At 40.9% G+C, this 27,331-nt stretch overlaps 1 protein-coding gene across 8 annotated transcripts in view; it reads left to right on the top strand.

Annotated features, from left to right (window-relative positions):
• Nucleotides 1–27,331, top strand: part of LOC109937504 (collagen alpha-3(VI) chain-like) — a 747,545-nt gene that overhangs the window by 666,614 nt on the left and 53,600 nt on the right. For all 8 annotated transcript variants that reach the window (XM_048599140.1, XM_048599146.1, XM_048599141.1 and 5 more), the window contains 13 exons: nucleotides 5–280; nucleotides 3,822–4,418; nucleotides 11,538–12,137; nucleotides 14,986–15,591; nucleotides 17,293–17,639; nucleotides 21,081–21,159; nucleotides 21,611–21,759; nucleotides 21,853–21,945; nucleotides 22,551–22,604; nucleotides 23,543–23,614; nucleotides 23,704–23,730; nucleotides 26,190–26,234; nucleotides 26,341–26,394. In XM_048599140.1, coding sequence (XP_048455097.1) covers nucleotides 5–280; nucleotides 3,822–4,418; nucleotides 11,538–12,137; nucleotides 14,986–15,591; nucleotides 17,293–17,639; nucleotides 21,081–21,159; nucleotides 21,611–21,759; nucleotides 21,853–21,945; nucleotides 22,551–22,604; nucleotides 23,543–23,614; nucleotides 23,704–23,730; nucleotides 26,190–26,234; nucleotides 26,341–26,394 — 2,999 coding nt within the window. The remainder of the gene's footprint in view (nucleotides 1–4; nucleotides 281–3,821; nucleotides 4,419–11,537; nucleotides 12,138–14,985; nucleotides 15,592–17,292; nucleotides 17,640–21,080; nucleotides 21,160–21,610; nucleotides 21,760–21,852; nucleotides 21,946–22,550; nucleotides 22,605–23,542; nucleotides 23,615–23,703; nucleotides 23,731–26,189; nucleotides 26,235–26,340; nucleotides 26,395–27,331) is intronic.

Below are 27,331 nucleotides of genomic sequence, written 5' to 3'. Positions count from 1 at the left end.
GAAGGTGTCCCCCAGTTCCTGATCCTTCTCACTGCCAGCAAGTCGTCTGATGATGTTGGTCAGGCAGCGTTGGCTCTGAAAGAGGCCGGTGTAGCACCATTCGGTATCGGCTCAGGAAGTGCAGATGACAGTGAGCTCCAACAAATTTCTCTGTCCCCTAGTTTTGTTTTCAAGGTTAACGACCTGCGGAATGTGGAAACACTCCAACAACGTCTGGAGTCACCGTTAACAACACTGGACAAAGTTCAGATAATCCAACTCCATAAAAAGAGTTTGGGAGGTAAGGGAGAAATTTTTCAGTTATATGTTTCCAATTTAGAACATTTGTTAGACTGTTCTGAAATTGAAAAACATTGTTTTGATTTACATCAGCTGAATGAAGCAAAACACAATGGCGGCAATTGTCTCAATCTTTTTCTCAAATGCTTGTATTTTCCCTTCCCAATTAAATAGAACTCTGCCAGCTTGTTAACCCTCAGCTCTCCCTATTTGTGCCCTCCCTATCTCTACTCCAACAAGATCTTAACTCCCCAGAATCCTCACCAACCTCACCCCCAACCACAACCCATATACCCATCCCCCCCCACAACGCCCCTCCCCCCACCACTGCCGATTACTTATACCACCACCCCAGATCTGAATCATTAACTCGCTTATGAAGAGTCCTGTCTAATTTTCCCCATTCTCTGAACGAGTGGGCCATGGTGGAGGGAGCTTGCCTGGTGATGGTAAGTCCACCCTTATTTTTTTCTTTTTGCCTCTTCACAAATGGCTTTCAATTAATACTGTAAGACGCGGATTGCTTCAGCTAACAGGATTGGTCTTCAGGTTTCATTTGCATTCTTGTTGGCCTGACTGCAGCTTCGATTCAATGCTTGGGACAGTGGGCAATTGATCTTATTCTAACTGGAATGGGAGATTCAAGCCGCAGTTTTGACTATTGGTCACCCATGCACTTTTTCCCTTGGTCCAAATGACCTCCTGATTTATCTTCTAATCGCTCCATTTGTCATGCAAGGTCGTTCTAAAGTACCCTCTAGTAATTTTATTTGCTGTTTTGTCATTTTAACACCTTCTCACCAAACCTGCTACATTTAACTTACATCAAAGATGTGTCAAGTACAGGTCTGCAGTGTCCTCCATTGTGTTGTTTTGTTCAGTCTACTCTGCTCGAGATCAGCCAAATTAGTGCAGAAGACAGATATTTTAAGCTCAAATTATGCCCGTGATATACTGTGTTTCTGTGGAGCTCTGTACTAGATAATTAAAGCATTGCAGAATTATAGAACTGTTATGACGTAGAATGAAGACTGTTGTGCCTGTGCTGAAATTAAGAGTCTAATGATGACCATGAGTGCATTGTTGGTTGTTGGAAAAACCCTAATGTTCTTTCGGGAAGAAAACTGCCATTCTTACCTGGTCTGGCCTACATTTGATTCCAGATCCACTGCAATATAGTTGGCCCTTAAATGCTCTCGGGGCAATTAGAGATGGATAATAAAAGCTGTCCTAGTCAGTGACATCCTCATCCCGTAAATGAATAAAAACAATATCTAAATCCGTGATATAAATTATGAAAAGTTGCCTATATTTTAAGGACCATTGTTGTTACATTCATTTGCAGTTCTGTTGTTGGTATATCAGCGGCTCCAAATCCTTTGACAAATGTTGGCACAAACATTTTGAAACAATTGAATACATTATGACCTAACAAACCAAACAATGCTTTTTGCTGAGTTGGGATGGTACAAGTGCCCTCTGAAAATGGCAAGTCGATCCTGATTCACTCCCAACCCTCTTCCCAGGTTTTCAATGTTTAAAGAATGCCTTTTTAGGATGCAGGCTGGTTCCAGTCACAAGCCTGCAGATGCTATTCCTCACCGGGCTGATTTAATTGTTGGAGATAGGCGTTGTCCTCGTCCTCCACAATTTTCATGGAGTAAGACCAACCTCTACAGAGATCATGATTCATGGCACCTCAAATGCATCATTAAACTCTCATCTATATGAAGGGACCTATTGAGGGGGAAGTTCAAAAGGTCTTTCTCATGCCTCCATGTCAGGCTATGCTCCCCCCATTGCTCCCTTTGCACCTTATGCCAGGCTTTTCCCTTCTAACCGCACCTATGTTCACTACTCTGCCAAGATATGGCACTTTCATGTTCATTGACCCATTACACACTGTAAAGAATCAATGAATCCTATACCTACAATGGGATGTGTATAATAAAAACAGCTTCAAACAAGTCATTAGTTTATTATTTCCACTATGTTTAAAAATTAAAGTTGTGCAAATAAACACTGTAGGGAGATTAAAGAACTTTTACTGTATAATGAGACTTGCCTGAGAGCCCAGAAACCCATTAGTCTGCTGCAAATCCCTAGCCTAAAGGAAAACATGATTGACGGCTCCGGTTCTCTGATCTTTGCTGTCACAATATTTCCTTATATAAGTTTAAGAGGATTCGAGTGCTTACAGCTTTTGAAATTGCTATTTTAAAGGGTCTGACACAAAGAGCTTAAAGGATAATTTACATGGTAAAAGTACTTTTTTCATTGCAGTGGAAAGTAAAGACTGACTAACTTCTTTAAAACATTGTAAACTGTAGAACTGTTGTGATAACACAATGGATCAATGGACATGAGTGTGCCATGACCTTGCCTGGGGAACATAAGGGGCAATAGGTTTTGATGGGGGAATAGACTATCACAGTGGGCATGAGAGGCCATGAGGGTGGATGGAGGGTCATAGACCAGCATAGCGAGCATGACATGGGAGAATGGAGAATGAAGAGGGGGGATGCGAGGCGAAGACTGATGGTGCTTCTGTCTTACTTTTGATTTGTAAGTGGGATAAGATTCTCCAGCTCTGAAGCAAACCTCTTAAACAATGTGTGTAAGCAGCTGGCAGCCCCTGTGGCTGCCTCCAACCAATTTCCTGGGTCAAGCTGGTATGACTGCAGCCTGCGCCTGTGTCTCCGACCATGAAGATCCTGTATTTGCCAGTACTTGCTGCTGAGATGGTCCATGAAGCTGAGGATTTTCCCGACTCCCACTACCAACCTTGGTAACCAAATCCAAACCTTTAAGTTTAAAGCAGCACATGGGAGTTTTTCTTTCAGCTGAAGAGAAAAATAGGTTTCGGCCATAAGTGCCTATATTGTGAGATGTGAAAATAAACATCTAAATGATTGTACCACAAGTAAATCATAATATTCGTGTTTTCTACCATTTCTTTCCACCTACATTGTAGGTACCACTCTTCTGAAACTTTTTCCAACACCTTGGATATCCCTTGGAACCTTGCATACTCCGCCTGCTAAGCAGTTGACCTTGTAATTTCTGCTGCTTATGTTCATAAATTTTCTTCAGTAATTGTGACCTGAGTATACATGACTTTCATTTCTCTTTCAACAGCAAAGCTAAATAAGGGAGAGAAGATTTTATGCGTGCCGGGCAAAGCAACTTTTTAAATAGATTTACGAAGAGTTCACTTGTGACCTTTGTTGCACCAAATGAACAAAGAAAGTTTTCCTCTTTGTTTTTCTGTTGCCCAAAGGTTCAGAAGCGACAATGAAAATATGACTTCTTTCAACCTTTCCAATATTAATGTTTCATGGCACTTGAGTGCAATCATCCTACCTTGGATATTTCCTTCATCTTCTTCCCATCTTCCTTTATCTATGAACCATCTTGACTTAGTTATTTTTTCAATTACAAATGGAAATCTTACAACTCAACAACAAACGTGCCTTGGAAAAATGTAATTTCAAGCCACAAGTGTTTGCACTAAACCAAAATCTGTTTTCTGTTTGCTACAGATGCTGCTAGGAGAGATATTGTGTTCCTTGTTGATGAGTCGGACAAAGCTAAAGATGCTTTTCCATCGGTTCAGAGATTAATTTCTAACGTTGTCGACAATCTTGATGTTGAAGGTGATAAAGTCCGAGTTAGTGTTACAAAGTTCAGTGAAGATCCCAGAATTGACTTCCTCTTAAACACGTTTACAACAAAAGATGAGGTGAAGAGAGCAATAGGAGACCTCAAGTGTAAAGGAGGCAGACGAGCCAACACTGGCAAAGCTTTGGACCATGTCAAAAAGAATGTGTTCAATATTTCAGCAGGAAGCAGAGCACAGGATAATGTGCCCCAGTTCTTGGTCCTAATCACTGCCAGCAAGTCGTCCGATGATGTTGGTCAGGCAGCATTAGCTCTGAAAGAGGCTGGTGTAGCACCTTTCAGTATAGGCTCAGGAGACGCGGATGACCGTGAGCTCCAACAGATTGCACTGTCCCGTAGTTATGTTTTCAAGGTTAATAATCTACGGAATGTGGAAACAGTTCAACAGCAACTTCGCTCACCACTAACAACGTTGACTAAGACTCAAATAAGCCAAATCATACAAGATGCTCCTAAAGGTAAGAAATAGTTTTTATTTAAATTAACAAATGTCTGTATAGATTAACATATACAATATATTGCAAAACTTGGAATAAATCAATTGCTGTGTCTTTTTATTGAGTTTTATTGATAATTAGATTTATTCATACACAACACACATCCATTCTTATAGTAGACCTTACTATCTGACAGATCCTTTTTATTTCAGTGCCTCTTGCATCACATCTCTGATTAGTTAGAGTTATGTGAAGGTGGTCCTGTGTATTCTTGTGCATTCAGTCATAGCCTTGCTCCCTGTGTTTCTCTATGGCTTCAATTATGTGTTTCTGTACACTTGACTGTCACTTACAGTCAGGCCTTATTACTGACTTTGCAGGTTTTTTTTCGGTTTGTAACATAAGTCTTCTGTACACTAATTGTATATTCTAGTGGAAACTATGTACCTGCAGAAAAAGAGAAAAGAGAAGAATTAGGCAAGCTGCAATAAACTAACATTATGGTTTTCTAAGTTAACAATGAATCAGGAAGGTAAGTGTAGAAAATGGGAGAATAATGGCACTGGTACAACTAAAAGTATTGCATCAGAATGATCTTCAACTTAGAAGTCAGATCAACTTGATGAAGATTTTCATAAAATCCCTACAGCGTGGAAGCAGGCCATTTAGCCCCTCGAGTCCACACTGATCCTGCAAAGAACGTCCCACCCAGACTCAACCTCCTACCCTATCCCTTCATTTCCCATGGCTAATCCACTTAGCCCGCATATCATAGGCAATTTAGTATGGCCAATCCACCTAACCTTGACATCTTTGGATTGTGGGAGAAAACCCATGCAATCACAGGGAGAATGTGCAAACTCCATACAGACAGTCACCCAAGAGTGGGATTGAACCTGGGTCTTTGGTGCTGTGAGGCAGTAGTGTTAATCACTGTGCCACCCTGTATTCTATTAGATGACATACAGATAATACAACCAAGTAATGAGTCTATCCACTTCACACTTTTTTTTTGTAATTGATTATAAGTTTCTACGTCCGAAATGGACGGTCAGCATAACTCAGCAGATGTCACATGACTGGTGTGGACATGAAACTGTGTGAATTAAGCCCATCTTTTGCCTAGTCGTAAGGTCACTGAATCCTGAAACCCTTTTGGTAGCATACTGAAGTGCAGTATTTTCCTACAGAATATATTTACTTCATCAATGCTATTTGTATTTTGCAGTCTAATCCTTCTGTTTAGATGACACAGTTTCTGTCCTTGTATAAAACATTTTTAAGTTAAATATATTAAAGCAGTTTTACACACACTGTTTTAGCCCTGTCGCTTGGTCAGCTGGGTTCAGCTCATTCTTTGCATTCTAACTATATACACATTGTCCCTTCACATTACATATCAATATTCCAACCTGTTTTATTCTTACAGAATCACATGGCATGCTGTGATATACTACCCTCTGTAGAATTCATGGTTAAAGCATCTTATGAAGACAGTAGTTCCTCTGGGGAGTACTGATAGAGCCAAGTATCAAGCAACATAGTGGCTCAGCTGCAGGTATGGGAGTAGAGGAAGATTAGGAAAGCAATAGTTGAAGGGATTAAATAGTTGAGGAAACAAAACAAGTGTTTCTGAGGCCTCAAATGCAATTCCAGGATGGTATTTGTCTTCCTACTCTGTCATTACATTGACACCATGCTGAATCTACATTGATACCGACCTGGAGTAGTGAAGGAAAGATGCTACCTTTGGAATTAAAAATTAAACCTAGGACTCACCTGCCTGCACAGATGGGTGTAAATATCCTTGTTACTATAGTAAAGAATATCAGGGTGTACTGGCCAACATTCAGGTGTTCAGAAAAAAAAGAGAAAAGAAGAGTAATTGATTAAGGACAATATTATTGCTGGAGACGGGGTATGCCCGAGAGAGATTGAGGAAAAATCTATTTGGTTAGAGTCAAGAACCAGTAGAGATGTATTCTATAGACTGGATGTACTTTATGGACTACTTACTAGTGGGAAAGATATAGAGGAACAAATTTGCATAGAAATTAAATGGGGCAGTAAAAAAACTGCAGAGTAATGATAATGAGAGTCATTTTAGGGGAGGTGATGGCCTAGTGGTATTATCGCTGGACTGTTAATTCAAAGACCCAGATAATGTTCTGGGGACACGGGTTCAAATCCCGCCATGGCAGATGGTGGAATTTGAATTCAATAAATATCTGGAATTAAGAGTTGAACAATGACCATGAATCCATTGTCAATTGTTGGAAAAACCCATCTGGTTCACTAATGTCCTTTAAGGAAGGAAACTGCCATCCTTACCTGGTCTGGCCTACATGTGACTCCAGACCCACAGCAATGTGGTTGACTCTTAACCGCCCTCTGGGCAATTAGGGATGGGCAATAAATGCTGCCTAGCCAGCGAAGCCCTCATCCCCTGAATGAATAAAGAAAAAAAAGTTTTCCTAATATAGACAATGATACTGATAAGATAAAGGACACAGAGTGAGAACAGGTTTCTGAAGTGAAATTAAGATAACTTTCTTGATTAGTTTTTTTCTGACTCAATAATGAAGGTAGTGAAGTCCGATTTGGGCGATTGAGTCAAGTATTCAAGTGTCAGTGGGGGACTATTTGGGAAACAGCAATCGTAGTATCATAAGGTTAAATTAGATATAAAACAAGATGAGGACCAATGTAAAGTAATTCAAAGAGGATCAGTTTTCACCCAGGTAAATTGGAATCAAGGATTGGTAGACAAAACTGAAACCAAACAATTGGCAATCACTAAAGTAGAAGTAGTTCAAATATAGTCAAAGGGACATTATCACTAGGGTGACCAAAATTTGAGAGATTTGGATGGTAGAAGAGCCAAGGTCAAGCAGAAAAAGGGGGCATGTGGCAGATATGATGAAATTTGGGTTGAATATAAAAAGTTCGAATCAGAAGTAAAGAGAAAAGGGAACAGAGGAAAATATGATAGGGAATCCAAACAGCGTTATAAATATAAATGAAAGGATGTTGAGAAGAGGAGTGGGGTTGTTTAAATGCTGAAAACTGGACCTACGTATGGGCAGCAAAGGTCTTTGCAGTAATAATAAATGAATCCCAAAGAAAAAGATGCTGTCAAAGTAACGATGACAGGGGTGACAATTCCAGTACTAGATGGGCTAATATTGATTGAGAGGAGGTATTAGAAAGGCAGGCTGCACTTAAAAATCGATATATCACCAGGATCAGATGAGCTGCAAGCAAGGATGCTGAGAAAAATAAGGACAGAGGTTGCAGAGGTAGTGGTCATGGTTTTCCAATCATCTGTGTATACAGGGGTAGTGGCAGAGAAATAGAGAATTAGAAATGTTGAATCCTGGTTCAAAAGGTGTGTGTGAATGGATCGGCCCAGGAACTTGCAGTCCAGCTAGTATTGTCTTGGTGAAAGGAAGTTTTTTTTTGCCTGGCAAAGAGCCAAAATCAATAGTAACTTGGACAAGTGTGAATTAATTCAAGAAATCCAGCATGGATTTGTTAAGAGTGAATCACTTCAGGGGGCCAGGAGATCACAAAATTCCTAGACTCTGATCTGATCATGGAATCACTGTATTTATACGGCTGGTCCAGTTCAGCCGCTGGTTCAAGATGCGCATTAATGAACTGATGCAGGGCACAATTTCAAAATTTGCATTTGGTACAAAACTTGGAGAGATATCATGAAGTGTGAAGAGGGTGGTAATGAACTTTATTAGCACATAGGCAAACTAGAGGATTGGTTGAACACATGGTGGATGAAATTTAATGCAGAGGTGTAAAGTTACCCATTTTAGTAAGAATGAGGATAGGCAATATAAATGTCTAATAAATTGAATGTCCTTTAGGGAAAGAAATCTGCTGTCATTACCTGGCCTTGCTTGGTCTTGATGTGATTGCAGATCCACAAAAGATGCTTGGTTCTAAAATGCTTTTTGAATTGGCTTGGAATGTACTGCCTGAGGAGGGGTGGAGGTAGATTAAATTATTACTTACAAAAGGATATGTAATTTTAGGGGGTAAGTGAATTCAGTGCTACCGGGAGTGAACAAGAGAGGTGTGACCAGTTACATTGCCCTTGTAGTGAGCTGCGGAACCGAGTTGCCTCCTTCTTTGCTATAACTATCCTGTAATGCTGCCTGTTTCACCAAGCTATTAGTCACTTATCTTGGCATTTACTTATGTGGCTTGTTGGTTCTCTGATTTTCCATTTCTCTTAGTTCTCTTTTTCTCCCTTCATGGGGACTTACTGTGAGCAGTAACGCACAATGGCGACCTCTGAAAATTCCCTGCTGCCCGTCTTGTAAACACTGTGAGATTCTAGGCTTCCCTTGTGAATATTAACACGGCGTTTGGGAACCATGAGAAACAAAAAGACAAGAATTCTTCGTAAATCTACGAACATACAAACAAAGGACAAGAATAGGCCACCCAGGCCTTTGAGGCTGCTCCAGGTTCAATAAGATCATGACTGATCTGATTTGAACCTCAACTCTGCATTCTTTAATCTCTTTGATTGATTTATTGTCATGTGTACCTAAGTACAGTGCAAATCTTTGTTTATGAGCAGTACAGGCAGATCATAGTAAGCAAGGACATACAGATCATAGGGTGAAAAAAACTAGACAGTGGCGTACAAGTTACCTCGCACAGGGTTTGCGCTAGGCGAGATCAACATTATCAAGGTCAGCATTATTTCCTGCATATCCCTAATAATCTTTAATCCACCAGGTAATCAAGAAGCCATTTACCCCTGCCTTAAATTTATTTAAATGTTCCACATCTAGTTCAGTAAACTTTCTCTGAGCTACTTCCAATGCAATGCCATATTTCCATAATTACAGTGACCAGTCCTATAAACAGTACCCCAGATGTGGTCTCACCTATCTGCTACATGACTGAGGCATAATCTTGCTTTCAATTCCCCTCACAATAAACCATGACATTCTATTAGCTTTCCTCATTACCTGGTTGCTTTCATACAACTTACGCTTCATGCAGCAGGACACCAGATCGCTCTGCGTCTTAGAGCTCTACAACCTCTCACTGTTTTGATAATCTGCTTCTTTGTTATTCTTTCTTCCAAAATGGACAATTTCCCACTTTCCCACATCATACTTCATTTGCCTGTTCTTTGCTGACTTCACTTAATCTATTTATATCCCTTTTATAGGCTCCCTATGTCCTCTTCACAACTCACTTTCCTAGCTCAGAGATAGTAGGAACTGCCGATGCTGGGGTTTGAGATAACAAGGCGTAGAGCTGGATGAACACAGCAGGCCAGGCAGCATCAGAGGAGCAGGAAAGCTGACATTTTGGGTCTGGACCCTTCTTCAGAAGTGGGGGAGGGGAAGGGGATTCTGAAATAAATAGACAGAGGGGGAGGCGATGATGGAAGGTAGATAAAGGAGCAGATAGGTGGAGAGAAGACGGACAGGTAAAGCAGGCAGGGATGGAGCCGGTAAAGGTGAGTGTAGGTGGGGAGTTGGGATGGGGGTTGGTCAGTTGAGGGAAGACGGACAGGTCAAGGAGGCAGGGATGAGGCTGACAGGTAGGAGGTGGGGGTGTGGGTTGGTCAGTAAGGTGGGAGGAGCGGCTAGATGGGAGAAAAGACGGACAGGTCAGGGAGGCGGGGATGAGCTGGGCTGGTCTTGGGATGAGGTTGGGGGTGGGGAGATTTTGAAGCTTGTAAAGTCCACATGAGGTGCTGTTCCTGCAGCCTTCGGGTAGCATCGTTGTGGCACTGGAGGAGGCCTAGGATGGACATGTCGTCCAAGGTGTGGGAGGGGGAGTTGAAATGGTTCGCGACTGGAAGGTGCAGTCATTTGTCACGAACCGAGCGTAGGTGTTCCACAAAGCAGTCTCCAACCCTCCGCTTGGCTTCCCCGATATAGAGGAGGCCACATCAGGAACAGCGGATACAATATACCACATTAGCAGATGTGCAGGTGAACATCTGTTTAATGTGGAAGGTTTTCTTGGGGCCTGGGATGGGGGTGAGGGGGGAGGTGTAGGGGCAGGTGTAGCACTTCCTGCGGTTGCAGGGAAAAGTGCCAGGGCTGGTGGGGCTGGTGGGGAGTGTGGAGCGGACGAGGGAGTCACGGAGAGAGTGGTCCCTCCAGAAGGCAGATATAGGTGGGGAGGGAAAAATGTCCTTGGTAGTGGGGTCAGATTGCAGGTGGCGGAATTGGCAAAGGATGATGTGTTGAATCCGGAGGTTGGTGGGATGGTACATGAGGATGAGGGGGATTCTGTCTTTGCTGTTATTGCGGAGAGTGGGTGTGAGGGATGAGTTGCAGGAAACGTGAGAGATGCGGTCGAGGGCGTTTCCAACCACTGTTGAGGGGAAATTGCGGTCCTTGAAAAACGAGGACATCTGGGATGTGCGGGAGTGGAATGCCTCATCTCGGGAGCAGATGCAGTGGAGGCGAAGGAATTGGGGTAGGAGCTAGGATATGGGAGAGTTTAGGCTCTATAATTACTGAACTCGATATTGAATCTGGAGGGCTGCAGGGTCCCCAAGCTCAGTATTAAGTTCAATAATTTTAGGGCCTAAACTCTCCTATGTTGTAGCCCCCTACCCCACACATCAGGCCTTGTTATCACATAGCCTGCTATCACACACTACATATTGTTAATCACTAACAGTCCCCATTAACAACGATTCACCCTCCTAGCCAGATCATTATCAACTTCATTGTCTATCCAACTGCTCTTCTCTGTCTTTGGGCTCTATCCTATCGTTTACTCCCTACCACATCCCCCTACCTATTTTCTGCATATAAACTGATGTTTTCCCAGCTACCATCAGTCCTGAGGAAGGGTCACCGGACCCGAAATGTTAACGCTGATTTTTTCTTCACAGATGCTGCCAGACCTGCTGAGCTTTTCCAGCAACTTCTGTTTTTGTTCCATGTTCTTATCCACCTTTTGGAGCAGGTCAGACCTGAACCAGTATTTACTGGTTCAGAGGTAGGAACACCAACACCGCATCATTGGAGCGCTTGTTAGATGTATTTATAAGTTGCGACAGTATGAGTTAGCTGTATGTAATTTTCAGCTATTGTGAGCTGTTGACCAAGTAAAAAAAATCTAATTGTTTTGCAGTTGTGGATCCTGCCAAGAAAGACATTGTGTTCCTGATTGATGGATCCAGCAGCGTTGGATCTCAGCAATTTGCCCACCTTCGCGATTTTCTCATCAGCATAGTTAGAAGCCTCGATGTTGGACCCAACAAGGTCCGAGTTGGTTTGGCACAATACAGCAACACTCCAAAAACAGAGTTTCTGTTGAAACAACACATGAATAAAGGCAGCCTTCAAGACGCTATCAGGCGAATTAGGCCGGGAGGTGGGTCTCCACTTAACACTGGCAGAGCGTTGGACTTTGTTTTGAAAAATCACTTCACAAGATCAGCAGGAAGCAGACAGCATGAAGGTGCTCCCCAGTATCTGATAGTTATTACTGGAGACTCTTCTAGAGATGATACCCGCCCTTATTTAGGCATATTAAAAAGTTCAGGAATTAATGTTTTCAGTGTGGGAGGAAGGAATGTGGATCCAGATGAACTTGAACGAATCACAACTCTTCCTTATGCTACTTACAAAGTAAATAACTTCCAAGATCTGGAAGGTGTGCAAGACAAACTGATCCTGCGTTTGTTGATGGATGACCCTACATTATATCGACCAGAACCTCCCACTGCAGGTATGTTTCTAAAGCTGTTATTTATAATACTGGATAAGACTGTATGAAATTCTCTTGCCTGCTGTTTCAACTCAGGCATTAATCCATTCCCAGTGGGGTAACCTATCAGCTAAAATATTTAGCAATGGACTGTTATGAATTGTTTGTAATCTAATATATCAAATTGTGAGATTTCATTTTATATGGTTTTGCTGCTTTTTTAATCGCATGTGTCAATATTTCCTGATTTCTAAAATAAATAGCAACTATATTTAGTGCAGGAGGGAGAAAGTGCACAACTTACGTGATGACAATTTCGTGCATACATGTGTAACTGTATGTTTCAATATGACCGAGCTGGTTTTGTCAATGAAGAAATTATGAAAATGTCTTCATCATTTATCATTCTTGTTTTAAATTTTCTGATGTATTTTGTCGAGAGTGATTTTTTTTTTTGCAACTGCTACAACTTGTCTTTGAATCACAACCTAAAGAGAGGAAGTGTGGTCCACTGCTCTCCATTAATCACTATCCATTAACCCAGGTAGAAAATGCACATGGAGCTACCTGATTTTTCCCTATTCTGTCATGAGATGCAAGTGTTACTGGCCAGGCCAGTATTTGCTGACCATCTCTTATTGCCCTTGATAAGGCGGTGATGACCTACGTCCTTGAACTGCTGCCATCCATGTGGTACAGGTACATGTAGAACTGTCAGTGAGGGAGTTCCAGGATTTTGACCCAGTGACACTGAAGAAATGGTGGTAAGTTTCAAGTTAAATGATGTGTGCTTTTTTTCTGAAGAACTTGCAGGTGATGGCATCACGATGCATCTTCTGTCCTTGTCCTTTCTCGTGATAGAGGTTGCAGTTTGAAAATTACTGTTAGAGATGAAATGTAGAAGCAGGTGTAGGCCATTCAGCCCATCAAGTCCACACATCCATTCAATGAGATCATGCTTGATCTGCTAATCCTCAATTCCACTTTCCAGCCTTATCCCCATAATTCTTAGTTTTCTTAATGATTAGAAACCAGTCTATCTCAGGCTTGAATATACCTAATGACCCAGCCTCAACAGCTCTCTGCAATAAATAATTCCACAGATTCACTACCCTCTGAGAGAGAAAAAATCCTCATCTCTGTCTTAAATAGGCAACTTGTTATTCTTAGATTATGCCCTCTGGTCCGAGACTCCCCCAGTGGGGGAAATAACTTCTCTGCATCTACCCTGTCGAGCCCCCTGAGAGTTTAATGTTTCATCCAAACTCTAATGAGTAAAGACCCAACCTACTTAACCTCTTTTCATAATATAGCTCCTCCAAACTCAGGATCAACTTCGTGAACCTTCACTGGACTGCCTCCAATGCTCGTATATCTTTCCTTAGATAAGTGGACCAAAATTGTTCACTTATTCCAGCTGTGATCTGAAAGTGCCTTGAATAGTTTTAGCAAGAGCTCCCTATTTTTATGCTCTATTCCCTTTGAAATAAAGGCCAACATTCCAAGTGCCTTCCCTACTATCCACTGAACTTGGATACTGGTTTTGGTGATTTATGCACTAGGACCTGCATATCCCTCTGCGCTGCAGCTTCCTGCAGTCTTTCCCTATTTACATAACATTCAAGCTCGTCCTGCCAAAGTGCGTAATCTCACATTCTCTGTCATTACAGTCCATCTGCCCATTCTTTGCCCTAAAGGTGTCTTGATAAGTTGCTGCAGTGCATTTTATAGATAGTCCACAGACTGCCATTGCATTCTGGTGGTGGATGGACTGAACATTTAAGGTGCTAGATGTGGTGTTGATCAAGCAGACTGCTTTGTCCTGGTGGGGTTGAACTTCTTAAGTTCTGTTGAAGCTGAACTAATTGAGACAAGTACAGAGTATTCCATCACACTTTGTGCCTTTTTAGATGGTTCTCTAACCTTTTGGAGACAGGAGGTGAGTTAATCCCTGCAGAATTCTGATCTGTTCTTGTAACCACAGTGTTCATATGGTTCATCCAGGTCAGTTTCTGGTCAATGATAGCCCCAGGTTATTATGTTTTGGAGTTCAATGATGGTAACGTAGTTGAACATTAATATGAGATGATTGTTGCCTGACTCAAGTTTTGTTTGTCACTTATTACCCTAAACTTGAATGTTCCCCGGGACATGCATGCAAGCACTGTCTGCGTTAACCTCTACAGAGACTCAGGGTGTTCTGAACGCTTTGCGAAAATCAGTGAACGTCCCCGCTTCCAACCTTATGTTGGAGGGAAGGTCATTGACGAAGCAGCTGAAGATAGTTGTGCATGGAAAACTACCCTGAGGAACTCCTTCAGCAATATCATAGTTTCTGACAAGTCCAATCATCTTCTTTTTCTGCAAGGTATGACATTAACCAGCAGAAAGTTTTCACTCGATTCCCATTGACTCTAATTTTGCTCGTGCTTCTTGATGCCACATTGTGTCAAAATCTGCCCCAATGTCAAGGGAAGCCACTCTCACTCCCCTCTACCATTCAGTTCTTTTGTCTATGTTTGGACCAAGGTTACAATGATATCTGGAGCTGGCTGAACCTGGTGAGTACCGGGTTGGATTCAACTGCGATACAATATGAAGTCCCTATTCCTAGTTTCCGATGAACTTTCACTTACATATAATGGTAACTTAGAGTGGCCCATGCACTGGAATCAACCAAAATATAACTCACGGGTTCAAACAATAGGGCAGAAAGTCAATGGGCTGGAGAGGAAATTAAATTTATACATAAAGACTTAAAATGGTTAATAATCCATAGCAAGTTATGACAAGTCTGGGTTGCTTATTATTATACATTTAACGATATTTCCAATTGCTGTATTTTAATGTATTTCATTTGTTTCTCAAGCTTTGCCACAGAAAAGAGCCGATATTGTATTTCTCTTGGATGGATCCATTAACATTGGACGACAGAATTTCCCCCGTCTCACAGAGTTTGTCTCCAGTGTAGTTGATGCTATCTATGTTGATGATGGATCAATCCAGGTGGGAGTTGTCCAGTACAATTCCGATGTGAATGATGAATTTTTCTTCAATGCTTACCGATCAAGAGCTGACGTCCTCGAAGCTATTCAGAATATTCAGTTCAAGGGAGGCAGGTCACTAAACACTGGAGCAGCCTTGAGACATGTTAAAAACAACCACTTTGTTAAATCAGCAGGAAGTAGGATTGAAGATGGAGTCCCACAACTCGCTTTCCTGCTAATCGGGGGCAAGTCAAACGATGACGCAGTAGCTGCTGCAAGGGAGCTAAAGGCAGCTCGATTCAAAATCTTCACTGTGGGAATGCAGGATGCAGACATTCAGGAGATCTCTGACATCGCAAGTGAACAAGCTGGAGTTTTCAGAGTGGCTGACATGAACACGCTGTCTGAATTGACCGAGCAAGTGTTATTAGCCACAACTGATGTCATAGAAGGTGAACTGTGCCCGAAAACGGTTGATGTTGTAAAAGGTAACATCAAATTCAAAATACTTGTATTTTGCATAAAAGTGAATAACCAAGCAGCGGGAGAGGGTTTGGGTTTTAAGTTTCAGTTACACTGTGATCTGTTTCAATTCTGAGCCCTGCTCTGTACTGAGTTAGATAATATCTCACAGGTAATGGTGTAAAATCGATCCATAATCCCTGACTGTAATTCACATAAAGGCCAGCCAGTTTCTCTGAGCTGAAAGACAATGATGATCTCATGCTAGTTTGGGTTTGGAATCTGATACGTACTGTTTGTCCAAAGCTCTAACTCTTAACTCTACCTTAATTCATTTATGCTTTGAAGTTCTAACTCGCCTGAACTCATATATTTCTTTCAGAGACAGTTTGTGGAACCTGTGTCAATACTAGAGAATCTAGTTATCCAGGTTGCTCATCATCTGATGATTACCTTTTGTGAAAAATCACAGGAGACAGCGTTAAACTTTGATTCTCCCGTGTGTTTTTACATCACTAGAGCAGCCAGAAGGAGGCTAAAAGACTTGAACTGCCCAATCAAAGAACAGGCACAAACATGATGAACTAAATTGCCCACACCTTAGTAGATTTCTATACTTCCATCATCTAAAGATGGAGTGAATAAATTGAATTCTTTTTCTTTCTGAAACAAATCCATTACTGTGATATTTTAATACATCCCAATGATATATTTTAAATTATCAGAATATGCTCTTTCTAAAAAAAAATCTGGGAATAAGGGGTCGTATTAGAAGCATGGAAATCTCAATGAGTTGACAAGTTGGGCAGAATTAATTCAGAACAACAGAGGAGATTATGGTAAACAGGATGGCATGAAAATTTGGAACCCCTTATGTCAGACTGACTCTCCACATGTTCCTACCTCCAGGATATCTTCCCAGTGGCTGACCTCCCTACTGTCAGTCCATTAGATTCAAGTTTCCAATTAAGGTACTGAAAAGGACTCTTTGCCCCTATATTTGGATCCACCTGGAGTCTTGCAAGCAGTACATGTGCCTCTGCACACCACCAACCCTCTCCGACAAACTGTCTATGTTAGACCCCTGCCACTGCAAAGAGACAGCCACACAGCAGGTGGTTAGAGCCTTTGAGCCTGTTGAAGCACTCACCAGCAGGAAATGAGCACATGCAGGTGAACCATGCCTCTGCTCCACAAATGTTTGTGACACCTGCAGTGTTTCTCTGCTGCTCCATCAGACTGACTCTCGTCACTGCTTCCATTGGCTCCATTGGATAGAGCGCCGATGTCCTGCTCTCCCATCTTGGAATCTCACTCACTGTCCTTAGTGATTACTTCTCAGAAGATTATCTCTTCTGGGGCACCCCAAAGGTGTGTACATTGTTAAAGTGAAAGTGTAATTTCATGGCATAGATACATTTGTCTGAAGTTAAAGTGTATTCACAAAAATATAATTGCTTAGACAGAAAATGTAGGGGATTTTCACACACAGTTAAATCATATAACTAACCTTATTGGCCAATTATCAGAATGTTCACACGATGGTCAATATTTCATTCCTGAAGCTTTTGAAACTAGAGCACTAAAGACCCCAATTCTTCCAATCATTGTGGAGATTTATTCACCTATGCTATATGATATACTCAGATGTTTGACGATACCTGTCAACCTTCTATTTACGCACTACAGACTTCGAAGGAAACAAAATTTTTTTTTGTTCCCTCCAGATTGCGGTATTGATGTTTTGCTTGGATTTGATGTCAGTAGCGTTGGATTAGAAAACGATGTTTTTGTGACACAGAGAGGTTTCCTGCCCAAAGCAGGAAACATACTCCAGAGAATTTCACAGTTGAAATCTATGAGCTGCACTGGCACAATGTCACCCAAAGTAAGAGTTGGAGTCACAGTTTTTGATGAACGTGGCCAAAGACATGTCATTGATTTGGTCGACTATCACCCCGGAATAATGGCTCAGTTCAGCGATCTAAGAAGTTCTGGCCCGTATGTCTTGAATACTGGAACATTCGATGCATACAGGGACACCTTTCAATCTGACAGTTCTAATCGTGTAAAGGTAAGTCATGGGCGTTAAAAGTTAGACTGTTTCCTTTTTAAAGGAAAATTTATTATTGGTTGGGTCTGCAGGACAACTGTCAAGGGCTGGTGTTCTCCCAGATTTATAATGTTACCTTTGTGAAAATAAATTTTGAAATGACATTTTCTGTGCTTCTGAACTTCTTGGGTTTATCGTCATTGGTCACTCACATGAATGGATTGTTGGCAGAATGTTGTGTCGTCCTTGGGAGCAGGAAACAAGGCGAGCAGGAGCAGTTAATTGTGCGAGCGGCGAAAAATCAGATTCTCGTTGGTGAGATGAAAGTTTGCAATTGAGTTCTTGGAGATTTAGGGCAGGTTGCGTCTCCGATAAGCACATGTCAGGAAGACCTTTTGCAATCATTTGCATGCCATGCTTGTTTCTCGAAAGGCCAGCTCACCAGAATGAAATCCCCCTTCATGATTAAGTTCTTTGTGAATCAGTAACATATGTCTTCTAACTGAGGGGCATGGATAGGATGAATAACTAAGGTCTTTTTCGAAGGATGGAGGAGCCCAAAACTAGACAGTGTAGGTTTAAGGTAAGATGGGAAAGATTTAGAAAGGACCCGAGGGGTAACTTTTCATGCAGAGTGTGGTGCATGTATGCAACAAGTTGCCAGAGGAAATGGTGGAGGTGGGTACCATCACAATGTTTAAAAGGTATCTGCATGGATATATGAATAGGAAGGGGTTAGAGAGACATGGGTCAAATGCTGACATATAGGACTAGGTCAGATTGAGTTGCCTGGTTGGTATGGACATATTGGACTGAAGGGTCTGTTTCTGTGCTCTATGGTTCTATGAGTCTATAACTACACATAAGAGACATACAGTAGATGAGGTATTGTAATTGCTGGAATTTGGAATGAGTAGCTACTGCTTTAGTTCTCTTTGTGGAGAGTTTGTCTGTGCTGTGCCATGGCAGTAATCTAAGTTGCCCTGGGAACAGACAATGACCATGGGAAGGAGGCAGGAGTGTAATGAACATCCAATAGGCAGGATGGCCGAGGGTGAAGTCCTGTCTCTCTGGCAGGCTGACCAAGAAAGGGTTTAAAAAACAGAATATGTGGCAGCAGGCACTCACTCTTCCAGCCCTAGTGATGCTTCTAGTTTGCCACGAGTGATTACCAGACCAGGCACCATTTAAATATGGCACCAAAAGCTTTAGTTCCATGAGGTACAGGCATTACCTCCCTGCTGATCTCCCTCACAAGATTCACTGCCCACAGGAGAAAATCCAGCCTGCCCACCCCCATCCTGCGCAGAACTGAGTTTCATATCCATGTTTAGCTTAGACTTAGGCTGCAGGGCAGAAGATTGCTGTGTCTGCGTGCTCATGTTTTGGAATTCACGTTTATTGTACATTCCCTCGGGAAATGAGAACACAATCCGGAGAACATTTCCTCAACATGACAGGTATTGGAATGCATCGAGCACTGCCATTTAAATTCTGCTGTCTTACGGATAACAGACTGGATAAAGCATTCTTGCCAAATTCAAACCCACATCAACTTCCATCCAGAAGAACAAGGACAGCAGATACGCGAGAACACCAGCACCTTCAAGATCCCTCCCCAGTGGCATTGTGGGTCAACCCAGAGCAGGTAGACTGTAGCGGTTCAAGGAGGCAGTTCATCACACCTTCTCCAGGGCAACTAGGGTTAGGCAATAAGTGCCAGCCAGCCAGCGACATCCACATCCCACAAATGAATAAAAGAAAAAAAAATTATGAAACAGGCTTCAAAGAAATGAATGGTCCGCCTAAATTGTGTAGGTAAAGTCAACTTTCACAGTAAAGTGCAATTGCCGTTGTGTGAACACAAAACAAAATTTAAAAAAATGCAACTCCCTTTGTCCAAAAAAGAATCAGTTGATAAATGAAAGATAAATTAATAGCTAAACATTTTCCTAGCTGTTTACCACAGGCAGGCTTTTGGCTGTTAGCTGTGCCATTTGAATTGCTCATTTTCCTATATCTCCTTTTTGGGAATTGCAAGATATAAGGTTTCTATCTCCTCTGCAATCAAAGGGTACTTTACTGAGTCAAAGAAGTCTCCTCTTTCCAAAAGGATTCATAAATAATTGAAGAGCCCACTGCCCTCAAGAAATAATGTATGACCCTACATTTTTAAGGACTTGGTGTTTTTAAATTTCTAGTGTACAATGGCACTTGATGGAACAATGCCATATGGACTAAACCAAGTTTACATTTTGACGAAACCTCTCCGTATGCAACTATGTAAATGTCAGCGGTCCTGCTGCTGGATTGTTTTGTATGATTTAGCGCATTACCACTTGAGGTATTGATTCTCTAGCTGTCCAGAAATACAAAGTAAGACAAATTCAACAAGAGGCAAAAATTGATTTTACCACAAATGTTAAAAATAATGTTTGACTTTTAAGCTTAATTTACATTTTGCACTTTGTGTGGTGAGAGAGTGAAGGCATGGTTGGTCATTTTTGGAATTGTTCTTGTGGACTTGTTACTGGGAGAATGGAAGCTTGAGTGTTTATGTGCAATTTAATGAAGTTTTATGACTTTAAATTGAAGAGCTGGGATGAATAGTTTTGTATATAAAAAAGTAAAAACTGTGCTATTGTCTAGCAACTGGAATCCAGTGACACACTGAGAGATGGAGCGTCCAGAAAATCAGTCTGTGTTTAGGTGTGTTACAGAGAGGAGGAGACAGAATTGTTAAATCCTATGTTATGATAGGGGCGTTTGTGAGATAGATAAGTACATGAATATGGAAGAAATGGAGGGATATGGACCAAGGGCAGGCAGAAAGGATTAGTTTAGTTTGGCGTCACGTTCAGCACAACATCGTGAGTCGAAGGGCCCGTTCCTGTGCTGTATATTTCTACATTCTTTGTTCTAAGAAAAACCCATCAAAAGCTGCTGGAATCTGAGTTTAGGGAACTCGCGTTTTCTCTGAAGTTAAAGCAACTGTGAGTTTAGTTTGCAGTTTGTTTAATTATACAAAGTGAATTACATCAAGTCAAATTATGTCAAGTGAATGTATAGAAACTTGCCAAACCAGAAGTGGTTACAGTGTGGAGATAATGGTGACTCTTTGCTGCTGTTTGTGCAACTTTAAGAATAATCCTGGGATAAAAGGAATATGTGACTGTAAATCTATTTCTGTAAATCTATTATAGTGAAGCATTTCCAATTTTTTTGTCTAGTATCTTATTCTCCTTGTTTAGTGAAGATTTTACTATTTGAATTAAAAGTATACTGGCAGCCTCTTATGAATATGTTCAACAACTGACCTCCATTATTTTAAAAAAAAGAACAAAATTACTATCTAAATAGGCCAGGTTTCCTCTAGGATCTGACTGTACCTGAGCTTGGATAGTAATAACAGCAATGTTCAATTTTTATGTGTGACAGTGTTGTTTTCCTTCTGTTTTGAAGGTAATTATCCATTTCACTGATGGCATAGATGACAACTTTTCTCAATTAAAAAGTCAGGCCATAAAGCTACGGAGAGAAGGTATATTAAAGCAAAAATGTTTCTCTATTCTTAGCACTATGTCTCCAGCTGAAGACTGTAAATTTTCTTTGGTGCAAAAAAAAGTAAAAACCATCAATTCTCATTCACTTTCTTCAATTTCATTCTCAGATGATTGTTATTTCTAAGGTTCATAGAAATTGAGCAGTCAATGCACTGTTTAAATATCACTTGATATTTGATGATCACAACATATGTAATAAATACATGACGTTTTTCTTTAGATATCTTTTAATTTGAACTCAGTAGCGAAGAAAGGGTTGGAAAAAACTTAAAACAATGTTTTCTTTTGAATCTTAATTTATTTTTACATAGCTGAAAAGCACTTCACTTAATCAAATATTCTTGCATGAGTTGTAAACATGTGGAATTTAGGTTGTTATCATTTTTAAAAAACGAGTAACCGTTTTGTTCCTGTTACTATATCCAACAGGTAGTGTACATGCACTGATCATTGTATCTTTAGAAGCACCAATGGGGTTTGAGGAAGTTTCGTTATTGGAATTTGGGCGAGGATTTAGGTACAGGCGACCTCTGTCAATCACACAGATGGATTTAGAATATGAACTAGCAGAAGAACTCGTAAGATCAAATTTTTAATTCTGCACACTTATGTTTTCAAAGTCCTTGTGTGCTTTCAGAATTAAATACTTAAACTCTACAATATCTTGACAGGATAATATTGCAGAGAGAGTGTGTTGTGATGTATCATGTAAGTGCGCTGGTCAAGTAGGAGACAGAGGAACTCAGGGATTACGTGGAGTTAAGGTAAGCTTTACCAATCACTACTGCATTTTTGTATATGCTACATATTTGTATTGGTTCCCTAATTAGTGAATAAGGCCAAACTTAAGTTTCGTACCCTCTTTAGTTTAATGATGCGTCGAAAACTAAGAAAGTCATGCTTAACCTGAATCAAATCTTGCTTGGACTGCACTTAAGAGTATTACTGTATATACTGATGGACTGCAAGTAAATTATAAGGGAAGAGGCAAATCACGTGTATGATGCATCTCCATTTATAACTGATCTTAGAGCAAGTATGATCTGATGCAAGTATATTTTACTGTATTGAATTGCACTATATTCTCCCACCCATACAACTGCACAAGTTCTCAACTTGCTGCCCTGGTGTAAAACTGACACAACTGGTGTAAAATTGGCCACTTCTTGTAGAAACAATCTTGGTTTTAACTCCTATTGAAATCAGTGGAAAAGGATATCAGATAGGTTGTTTCATTGGCAGGTGATCTTGCATGCCAGTATATCCACTGAACAGCTGTTTGAAAATCTGCACTGATGAGTCATTAGCATGATCATTATCAATTAATTACTACCAATTCAACGCATCTCATGCAATCTTGTTGTTTCAGGGTTTACTAGGACCTAAAGGTATTATGGGTCACCCGGGTGATGAAGGTGCACCAGTAAGTATAATTATTACATATTATGATACCATATCCTAAATCCATATGTTTTAAAAGATCAATCATATTCTAACAACTGACAACTCAAGAACTTTATCCTTTTGTTTTTGTTTTACATAAAGCATTTACGTAAGTTCTCCACATCACAGTTTTCCTTCCCATCTGTCACAAAATACTAAACCTTGTGCAGCGCTATTCTCCTGTGCCATTGTGCAAGTTACCATTTTTCAAAACAAGACTAGGCATAAGTGTTAAGAACTGCTTGACTGTAAATGTATTATTGTCAAATCTGATCTTTTCCTTTGCTATCCAGTGATTGCAAAGGAATATCTGTATCCCTATCAGGAGCAAGAAATCTTTCATTTCTCTCATCACTGCCTAGTCTACGTCTACTTCAGTAGAAATGAGAGGTGAAGCCATATTATAAGGCTAACTTTTCCAGCGCGCCTTCAAGAGTCCTGCACTTTATTTATACCAACGAGGCAATGTACCTGAAATTCCCCTCAGTTTTATGTTTAAAGTCCTGCACATCTGACAGCTGAATGGTGCAAGAACACCCAAACCCAATGTGTAAGTGTCTTTACCACATTTCCGTGGACCAAGAGGAGAAGCATCACTTTCCTTTGACCTCCTAAACTAACTCCACCTCACCAAAGCCCCGGCCACCAAAAGCCCATTCCTCCTGCCACGATCCTGTCTCCTCGGCTCCCAAAGGCTGCTCTGTCATGAGGCAAATCTGCTCACTTAACAGCTAGAAACTCTCTTATGGCCAGCAGCTAGCCAGAAAATCAAGACAAAATCTGTACTTGAGGCCCTGCATACTATTAAAATTCAGCATTTGTGGGTTTCCCAACCCTATTCCTCCCCGTTTCCCCATAGATGTTTAGGCTGGTAATATTGAAGAGCTTGAATTATTTAATCCTTTTTATTTCTGACAGGGTGAAAGAGGTCCACCAGGTATAAATGGAACTCAAGGGTTCCAAGGATGTCGAGGACAGAGCGGAATTAAGGCAAGTAATGAGAAACATTACAATTAAAAGAAATGTTATCAAGATGTAAAATTCCATGTGATTATTGTGATTTTCTTTTTAATTTACAGGGTAGCCGTGGATATCCAGGCGAGAAGGTACGTTCTCATCAAAATGTCGATGTAAAGTTTGAAGTAATTAAGCCGTCCACGTTAGTGAAGCAATCATAACTGTTTGCCTCACAAGATACAAAGACCGTCCAAATGATGGTCATTGATGTCTCTCTCAGAAATGCAGATCTGGACTTAAAGTCTGTGGCACCAGCCATCTGTACACGAGGCGGTGACTGTATCACCACTGCCATTTCTGGGAGTCCTGATGAAATCTGGTCTCAATCACTTTCTTGCCGCAGCATTACCAGGGCCTTCAGGACAGGTACATCACCTCCAATAGCTGCTGGCGGCATCTAACAGTGCCACCGAGAACGGTGGCAACTGCCAGTACTGCAAGAGGCCCAGGATAAAAAGCAGCCATGGTAAGGCTGGATAAAAGGTAATCGTAAGAGGTAAAAATGAAAAGTGATTTGAAGATTAATCATTGGAATGCAGTGGATGTGGTCTTCATGGATTCTAACAGGTGTTTGACAAGGTACCAACTGTGGGACCTAGAAAGTTGTGTGCATAGATGGAGAGGTATTGAACACAACAACAGGGAAGTTTTCTAAATCTCAATAAAACTCTAGTTAAGCCACCACCGGAGTATTGTATCCAGCTCTTTTCACTTTAGGAACAATGTGATGGTTCCAGAGGAGTATTATCAGAATGCCTCCAGGAATGGGGAAGTTCAGCTAAAGAGAAGCTTTGGTTGTTCTCCTTTCATAAAATGAGGCTGAGGGATGATTTGCTCAAGATAGCAGGTTTCAATAAAAAGGGCAAAGATAAGTTGTTCCTTTTAGCTGATGGTACATGGGTTAAGATAGACAGATCCAAAACTTTGGACAAGAGTTACAGGGAGATGCAAGGGAGAATCTGTTTTATACCACGAGTGTAAATGACCCTGAACTTGCAGTCCATAATGGTAGCGGAAGTGGAGGTAATCAATGATTTCAGAAAGAAATTGGATAAACTGGTAAAATAAGTGAACTTGAAGAACTGCTGGGATAATGTGAGAAAACTGGCCTCACTGATTGCTGTACAGAGAGCTGGCATGAACTCAGTGGACCAAAAATAGCCTTCTTCATGGCGACTCAATGATTAGAGCAGATTCAGGAACCAGCTAGGGAACAGGCTATTTTTAGATCTAGGAGTGTGCTGTGAAACAGTATCAGTTAATAACTTTATAGTAAAGAAATATCATTATAAAGGGGTGAAGACAAAAATGGCTGAGATTGATTGGGTAGATATTAAAAGTTATGAAAGTACATAACAATTGTATAATTTACAGTATAGAAGAAAGCCATTCGGCCCATTGAGTCTGTACCAGATCTCGATAGAGCTATCCAGCCAATCCCATCGTCCAGCCCTGTCTCTATAACCCTCAATAGATTCATAGTGAAAGCATTTCATAAGTGACTCAATAAGTTCACCACATCATATTCCATTGATAAACATCTGTGTAAAAGATCTATCTGGGATTTATTAAGTTATTATTTGATTAAAAGTAGAGGCTTACAAAAGTAGCAATACATAATAGTCAACCTAAATATTGGGAGAGTTTTAGAAACCAACAGAATCCAAGTAACTAATTGAGAAAAAGGGGAAACTGGAATATAAGAGTAAACTATGTAGGAATTTGAAAAGTGCTTTTAAAGAGTTTTCACAAGTTTATAAAAAAAGAAGAATAGCTAAAGAAAACATTGGTTTCTTCCGGGCAGAGACAGGAGAAATTATCATGGGGGAAGTGGAAATGAAGTGCCACTGAACAGGTACTATGGAGAGAATTATGTGTTTTGGATCTATATTCCAAAGCCAGATCAAATGAGGGGTCATGACCACACATTACATGGCAATACCTCATTGTGGTTTTCCCCACATTAGCCAATTAGCTGCAAGAAGGGAGGCTCTATTTTTTAAGTAAGGACACTCGATAAACTGTCAACACAGAAAAGCCAGGAGCAGGCCCTCAAGCTCAGAAGGACCAGTGGTCAGCAATTCAGTGAGAGAAAGGGTGTGTCTATCTTGCAGAGTCTAGAGCTTGGCTTCTCAGTAAGGAACTGATTATTGAAGGCAGAGATAAGGAGAAATATTTCCCTTAAACTACTTGGGAATTTTTGGAATCCTCTAAGCCAGAGAGTTGTGGGTGGTCAGTTGTTGAGTGTACTCAAGATAGAGGTTAATGAGTTTTGGGTAGTCAAAGAGTTAAGGATTGGTGGGATAGTGTGGAAAGCTATAGTTAATGCAGATGATCAATAAAGATTTTATTGAATCGTACAGGAAATTTGAAGGATTGAATAGCTACGTCTGTTGCAATTTCTCATGTGGTATTGTTGGTTCAAGAAGCGAGTGCATGTTTTTTTCTGAAAGGAAAGGAATTGAAAAGAAATCTAAATAAGATTGTTGGGCATAATGACCTTCACCTGTATTAATGTTTTATGTTTACTGGCCTTTCCTTTTCCTAGGGTCAACTGGGTGAAATTGGTCTTGATGGAATAGATGGGGAACAGGTACGTGTTTGCTTGTTTTATTAATTTGAATAACCGCAAACATTTGACTTGTTCATGTTATGTTCGTACTACTACAGATACACCAAATGTTTCATGTTTTATGCAGGGTAAAAATGGAGCAGCAGGACCACCAGGAGAAAGAGGCAACTTGGGAGAATCAGTAAGTTTGCTTATCTTCTCGGCAGTATTTGCATCATAGAGTCATAGTCATACAGCTATGGAATATGGAAACAGAACCTTCGGTCCAACTTGTCCATGCTGACCAGATATCCTAAATTTATCTAGTCCCATTTGCCCGAATTTGGCCTAATTCCCTCTATACCCTTCCTATTCATGTACTCATCCAGATGCCTTTTAAAAGTTGTAATTGTACCAGCTTCCACCACTTTCTTTGGCAGCTCATTCCATATACGCACCACCCTCTGTGAAAAAGTTGCCCCCAGGTCCCCTTTAAATCTTTCCCCTCTCACCTTAAACCTATGCCCTCTAGTTTTTGACTCCACTACCCATGGGAAAAGACCTTGGCTATTCAATCTATCTATGTCCCTCATGATTTTATAAACCTCTGTAAGGTCACCCCTCAGCTTTCTACGGTCGAGGGAAAACAGTCTGATCAGTCTCTCCCAATAGCTCAAACCGTGCAACTCTGGCAACATCCCTGTAAATCTTTTCTGAACCCTTTCAAGTTTGACAACATCCTTCTTACAGGAGGGAGACCAGAATTGCATTCAATACTCCAAAAGTACCTGAACCAATGTCCTATACAGCCACAACATGACCTCCCAACTCCTACACTCGATACACTGACCAATAAAGGCAAGCGTACCAAATGCCTTCTTCACTATCCTGGCTACCTGCGACTCCACTTTCAAGGAACTATGGAACCTGCACTCCAAGGTCTTTTTGTTCAGCAATACTCCCCAGGACCTTACCATTAAGTGTATAAGTCCTGCCCTGATTTGCCTTTCCAAAATGCAGTGCCTTGCATTTATCTCAAATGAACTCCAAGTGAAACATTTTAAACAGTATTTTAAAAATGGTAATACATCAGAAAGTAGTAATTATCTTCAACACTATTTGTCAAAATCATCCATTTT

This window comes from Rhincodon typus, chromosome 7 (genome assembly GCF_021869965.1).
Source record: "Rhincodon typus isolate 14 chromosome 7, sRhiTyp1.1, whole genome shotgun sequence".
In the NCBI taxonomy this organism is placed as follows: Eukaryota; Metazoa; Chordata; class Chondrichthyes; order Orectolobiformes; family Rhincodontidae; genus Rhincodon; species Rhincodon typus.
Note: the sequence above shows the minus strand (reverse complement) of the source record. Positions and strands in the feature narration are given on the sequence as shown.